The 6,545-nt window shown below is 73.5% G+C and overlaps 1 protein-coding gene across 1 annotated transcript in view; it reads right to left on the reverse strand.

Moving 5' to 3' along the window:
• The window catches only part of F751_0405 (Methionine-tRNA ligase), a gene marked incomplete at both ends in the record, with an annotated part of 18,677 nt that extends 13,867 nt beyond the window's left edge, over positions 1–4,810 (reverse strand). Inside the window, one exon of the mRNA XM_011403377.1 lies at positions 3,913–4,810. Within this exon, the coding sequence (XP_011401679.1) occupies positions 3,913–4,810 (898 nt within the window). The remainder of the gene's footprint in view (positions 1–3,912) is intronic.
• Between the last annotated feature and the right edge of the window lie 1,735 nt (positions 4,811–6,545).

Here is a 6,545-nt window from a genome sequence, read left to right on the forward strand (position 1 = left end):
ACAAACACACACACACACACACAAGAATACAGCCCACCTGGGGAGAACACCTCGCCGTGGTCCCAGGGCAGCGCCGCGCCCAGGAGCCAGCGCTGCGCGGGGGCCGAGGCGCGGTCGCGCGTGAACAGGTCCACGCCGGTGCGGTTGTTCAGCCAGTAGGGCACGTGCAGGGTCATGGCGCAGGGCCCCGAGGCGGGCAGCCCCGCCGCCTCCGCGTCCACCAGCGAGTTGTGCACGCCCAGGAGCAGCAGCGCGGGCGCGCGCATCTGGGCCTCCGCGGCGTCCGCCTCGCTCTGTGCGCTGCGTTCCACGGTGCGCACCGAGGGCGGACGGGGACGAATGCCCAGGCCCGCCGTCACGCGGCGCACCGTGGCGTCCGCGGCGCGCTCGCGCCACGCGGCAAAGGCGCGCGCCAGCGTCGAGCGGCGTGGCGAGGACTCCGCGGGGCGCCCCTCGGCGCCCGCCTCGGCGCCGTCGTCGTCCTCCTCGTCGGCGGCGTCGCGGCGTCCTCGGCCGGCCCGCTGCCGCCGAGGGACGACCAGCTTCCGCCACCACGGCACCGCCGGGGGCGGGCCCAGCTGCTGCTGGGCGGCCGGGGCCGAGTCGCCCGGCGCCGAAGCCCCCTCCCCCGCCTCTCCCCCCCCGCTCGCAGGCACCGGCTGCAGGCTGACCGTGCCGTGCGTGCCGTGGCCGCTCGTCCCCGCGGGCCGGGTGACCACCTGGAACCCGGTCTCGTCCCCGGCGTCCTGGGCGCCGGGGTCAAAGCGCGCCACGCGCTCGCGCAGCGGCACGTCCTCGTCCCCGGCCCTCCAGGCGGCGGCGCCGGAGCCGCCGGCGCGCGCGCCACGCGGCAGCAGCGGCAGCTTGGAGGGCGTGCCCGCGGGCCCCTCCCGCGGCGTCCCGACCTCTGTGTTGTCGGAGGGGCGGGGCGAGGGCTGGGCCGCCGTGGCGCCCCCGTCGGCGGAGTCTGCCGCGCGCAGCGCGTCCTTGCCGCCCACCCTGAACAAACTGCGCCAGGTGGACCTCTTCAGCGGCCGGGCCTTGACCCCGGGCAGCGAGGCGGCGGGGGGGGGGGTGCGCGACCCTAATGAGGGGAGGGGGCGATGCCCCTGCCCCAGGCCCCCCCGCCGGCGGCACTACAGCTGCGGTCGGCGCCGGCTGATTCCATCGGGTCGCCGGGCCGCCCGCGTCCTGGCTGAAGGGGCTGGCCGGGAGCGAGGGCGGGGGAGAGTGCGGGGACAGGGTCTCCGCGCCCTCGCTGATGGCGGGCAGGGTCTGGCCTCCCGGCCGCCGCGAATCCGGGCCGCGCTCCGGCGCCTGCACCTCCGAGCCCGCGCCGCCGTCGCCCGGGCGCCCGGGCGCCGGGCGCCCAGCGCGCCGAGCCGGCGCCTGCACCTCCACCCCCGACTCGCGCCAGAGGAAGCTGGGGCCGGTGGAGTCGACGCCGCCGGCGACCTGCTCGTCCTCCTCCTCGCCGCTCCTTCCCGCCAGACTCCCACGCCCCAGGCGCGCGCGGCGCGCGCGCTGCGAGGCCGCGCTGGCCTTCTTAGCCACGAGGGACGCTCCGCTGCGGCGCATGCGCCGCGCCATGCCGCGCATGTGCGCCACCGCACGTTCCATGTCGCGGCGGTTGAGCGCGAGACGCGCGTCGCGGGCGAGGCGCGTGTGCAGCACGTTGAGGTTCAGCGCCGCCTCCTTGAGCTTGACCAGGTACTGCCCGACGTTGTCCTCCGGCAGCACCGGCAGCGGCATCTCCATGCTGACCATGCGCAGCGGGATGTCGCGCGGCAGCCTGTGCGTGGGCGAGGAGCAGGGGAGCGTGAGGAGGAGGGCTGCAGGGATGAGCCATGCAGGCGGGTCGCTCGAGTCTGCGACCGTGGACAGAGCAGGAGGTCGACACGCGGGGCAGTCCTGCCGTGGGACCTGCGCCACGGGATGGTCCCAGCAGAGTCGAGGCCCACATGCTCCAGTCTCCTGAAGCGCCCCCTTCCACCCCTCGCGCACGAACCGACCCGGCTTGCCTCTGCGTCATGGTGGCCTCGCCCGGCTCGCCGGCTCGCCCACCCACCACAGCGCGCTGTGCCCAGGAGCACAGCGCCCATTTCGTGCTGCGCATGCCGATCTCCTCCACCGCAATGTGCAGCAGCACAGTCTGGCGCAGGTCGACGTACACGCCCCGCGACCCGCCGGCGGGGATGGCGTAGCAGAAGTAGCGCCCCCGGCTGCCGCCCCCGGCCATGCTCAGGCCCAGGCGCGGGGTGAAGGTGTCGGACTCGATGCGGGGCCGTCTGGATCGCGAGGCAGCACCCTAGGTTGTGGGTGGGAGGGGTTGGGGGGGGGGGGGGAGGGGTGGCAGCGGCTGAGGGGCGGGGTCCAGCTTCTGAACATTCCCATTGGCCCCCCCTCACCTCCCGCAGGTGGACGGCACAATACCCTGTTCACAGCCAGCCACAGTCCCCCGCACTCCCCCACATCCCCTTCAAGACGCCACACATGAACACTTCCCCCTGAATCCCCCCAGCCTCACCATGGCGTCCTTGCCGTGCGACACCGTGATCTCCTGCTCACGAGTGATGGGGATTTCCACGTGCGGCGTGCCCCCGGACTCCCCCTCCACGTCGGACCAGGGCATGCCGGAGGCCCCATCCTGCAGGCATGGTACGGGGGTATCAGGGGGGGTGGCATGATCACACTCCTTTTCTCACAAGGCAGGTGGCACAATGAAGAGCTCGGCTTTCAGTCCAGCCACGCCACAGAGAGCCGTGGGCCGGAGCGCGCGGCAGCCACGACCTCCTTTCACTGGCAACAGCCCATGGGCCCATGCTCCAATGCACAGACACCCCTCTCCCCCTCGCCTCCGACTCACCCCCTCCCCTGCTGCGGCGCGCGGGGATGCATAGCCCCGTCCCATGCTGGTGGCCCCCGGCTGGGAGTTGACCTGCCACAGCAGGACGCGCATCTCGTAGGGCAGCGCGTTGCGCAGTAGGAGCGGCGGCTTGACGCACAGCGTGATCTCCAGTGGGGAGGAGGCGCGTTGGATCATGCCCGGTGCCGTGCACTCCATATGCTTGAACGCCTGGAACTCCGACACGAGCTGCGGTTGAGGAGAAGGACGAGGTTGGGGGCGCACATGGGTGCGGGGTGTTTTCATGCTGCAGTGTATATTTGGAGGGGTCTCCTTCAGCAGGGTCCAGCAATGTGGATTGCAACTCCAACACCGCAGAGTCCATTTGCCATGACCATGCGGCACTTTCCTAAGCCACGCTCCCCCCTGTCATGTTCAAACCCCCTCACCCCCCCAAACTAAAACACAACACACATGCACACTCGGCTTACCCTGGCCGGCGTGGTCTGCAAGGCGACGTGGAGCGGGAACTCCTCCTCCCCTGCAGGGTCGGGGTCGCAGGAGATGTAGCCCTGCTGCGCCAGCACCGCGCCCAGATCGGCGCTGAGGCGCACCACATCGCGTGCGGCCTCGCAGAACCCCTCCGGCGCGAGGAAGAGCAGGCCGCCCAGCACCGAGGTCAGGGGCAGGTAGCAGCCGGCGCCGGGGCGCAGCGGGCCAACGGCGAGGTCGGCAGAGGCAGCGTCGCGCGCCTCGCGAGCGTCGCGCGCGCCCGCGCCCGGCGGGACCAGCGGCGTGGTGGGGGTGTGCAGCCGCAGCGACAGCGGGCGGTCGATGCTGTTCTCCACCCAGATCGAGGAGTGGAGGGTGATGACCTTGGTGCGGCCGACCAGGATGATGTCCACCAGCACGGGCACGGTGGTGCCATCGGCGGGGGAGGCCATGCGGTAGCGGTACTTGCCCACCACGTTGACCGCCACGTCGCGCAGCGGCATCCAGTTGCCCTCGAAGTGGAGGTGCAGCGTGGCGCCGACGCGCTCGCTGCCGGCGCCGCCGCCGCCGCGCACGTTGTGCGCGAAGTGCAGGCGCTTGGGCGCCGGGAGAACGCGCAGGTTCTCGCTGCCGCCGTTGGGCAGGGAGAAGACGGGCGAGCGCACGCCGCCGCGTGGGCCGTCGGCCCAGTAGTACACGCGCAGCCCGCTCTGGTTCTGGATCAGGTACTTCTGGGGCGCCAGCGACATGATGGCCGCCGGGCCGCTGCCGGCGGGAGGGGTGGCGCGGGCGGGGGCCGCCGCCGCGGCCGCGGGCGGCGGCCGGGGGCGCGCGGCGCGGGCCTCCTGCCGCGGGTCGACGTCCTTGTGATGGAGTGGGTGGGCCGGCATCGGCGCTGGGCTGCCAGACTCCCAGTCTGTAGGGGGACGGGGGGCCCGGGACGGGGGGTGAGCGTGTGTGTTGTCGTTGCAATAGGAGGAGGGCGCATGGAGGGTTGGCAGGGCTGGGTCCCTGGCCCTCCATCGCAGACGGCGCGACGTGGCACGGTGTAGAGTGTGCACCGGTGAGGCCTGGGTGCAGGGCACTCTTACCCTCAAGCCCCGCTACGACCGCCTCCCCCCCCATCCCCCCTTCACCGACCACCTGCACCCCCTGCAGCACGCCACTCCCTGGCTCCCTGGCTCCAAAACCCCTCCCCGGCCCCCCCAACACCCCGCTCCGCCCAAGTCGCGGCTCACCCTCCGGCTCCGGCTCGGGCCTGAGGAGCGTATTGTAAAACGCCAGCGCGTCGCCAAAAGACATGAGGCTGGCGGGGTTGAAGGCCGCGTCCAGGTGCTGGTCGGAGGTGACCCAGAGGTTGGTGCGGCGGTCGGAGAGGTAGAGCGGGGACACGACGTCCACCACCTCCAGGCGCAGCGGCCAGGGCTCGTACACCGCCTCCCAGCGCGAGGTGGAGGAGTTGAGGAAGGCGGCGGAGGAGCTGAGGGACAGCTGCCCCGCCTTGTTGGGCGGGCGGTCTGGCAGGACCAGGGCCGTGTCGTACCCGGCCTCAACCTCGCTCACCCCCGCCAGCAGCACGTCCGGCGCGCCAAACGTCTCCGGCTTGTCGTTGCACAGCACCGCGGTCAGCGACGCCGCGCGCGCGCTGATCTGCAGGCTGTAGGGCCGGAAAGGCGCGGCCGCGCGCCGCGGCGAGGCCGGCGCGCCGAGCGCCGCCGCCGCCGAGGGCGCGGGCGCCACGAAGGCGCCCGGCTCGGCGCCGCTCGCCTGCGCCGCGTCCAGCGAGGACGGTGCCCCCGGGGAGCCCGGCCCGGCGCCTGCGCCGCCCGCGACCAGGCGCAGTGCGGCGGCGGCGGCACGCCAGAAGGGGATGTGGGAGAAGGCGGCGCGCACGGTGAGCGCGCCCGCCTCCACGCTCACCGCCGTCAGCGTGGTGGTGCGCAGGCGCTGCAGGTACACCATCTCCTTGTGCTCCGCGCTGGCGCGCTTGTAGCCCTGCAGCAGCGCGCGAGTGCGCGGCGTCGCCACGTCCAGGATCAGCTCGTCCACCACGTGCCAGGGCGTGACCGCGGCGTCGGGCGAGTCCGCGACGGCGTCGGGGTTGCCGGCGCCGGCGCCCGACCTCGGGCTGGGCGGGGGGAAGCCCAGGGCCTCGCCCTCGCTCTCCATGCTGAAGGAGGTGGGCAGCGAGGCGGCGGGGCTGGAGGTCCCCGAGCCGAACGCGCCGGCCAGGCGCGCGTCGCGCCGCCTCCTGGCCCGGTGTGCGAGCCAGTGCGCCTGGATGGTGGCCGCGGCGCGGTGCAGGCGGTCCACCTCCTCCTGCTCCGCCACCTGGGGAGCCACCTGGTCGCAGGTGGCGGTGCCGGAGAAGGGGAGCAGCACGGTGTGCACGCGCGCGCACGGGTCTCGCACGTGCGCGGAGAAGTCGCGCAGGTCGGCGCGCAGGCAGGACTCGCCGTCGCCACCGGCGGCGTGGCCCAGCCGCGCCGCGCCGGCCGCCAGCAGCACGCCGCGCGCCTCCAGGGGCAGCGCCCCGGCCTCCGCGCCCTCGTCCAGCGAGGCCAGCAGCACCGAGGCCAGGGCCAGGTCGCCCACGGCGTGGAAGCGCGAGGTGGGCTCCCCTGCGTCCCACAGCGCGGCCGCCATCTCCCGCGCCCGCTCCACGTCGTAGACGGGGAGGAACACCTCCACCTCCGCCAGCACGGCGTTGAAGTAGGTCCAGGGCCGCGGCTCCGCCGCCGGCTTGGTGCTCGCGGAGGGGGACGCGGGCGCCGGCCGGGCCGCCGCGGCCTCGCCGCCGCGGCCCTCGGCCCAGGGCGCGCCGAAGAGGCCGGTCAACGTGTTCACCAGGCTCTGGTCGTCAAAGTAGGGCCATGAGACCAGGCAGTTGCTCAGCGCCACCTCCACCGCCTGCGTCGAGTCGGCCAGCAGCGCGTACGACACCTCCAGCTTCACCCGCGGGTTGCTGCCCTCCGGCACCTTGCCAGGGCCCAGCAGCCTGTGTGTGTGGGGGGGAGTGGGGGGGGTTCCGGGAGGACGGGAGGGGCTGGGGGAGTGTATCATTGATACGGAGCGGCATGCGATGGAAAACAGATATCCTGAGGCCACGGGTGGGAGTGCCGGGAGGCGCGCCAGCGCGGTGCAGACAGAGGAGAACCCAGCCGGGAGCGGACATGCCAAAGCAGAGCGCATTCTGGCTGCTGTGCTC

This window comes from Auxenochlorella protothecoides (assembly GCF_000733215.1).
Source record: "Auxenochlorella protothecoides strain 0710 unplaced genomic scaffold scaffold105, whole genome shotgun sequence".
NCBI lineage: Eukaryota > Viridiplantae > Chlorophyta > Trebouxiophyceae > Chlorellales > Chlorellaceae > Auxenochlorella > Auxenochlorella protothecoides.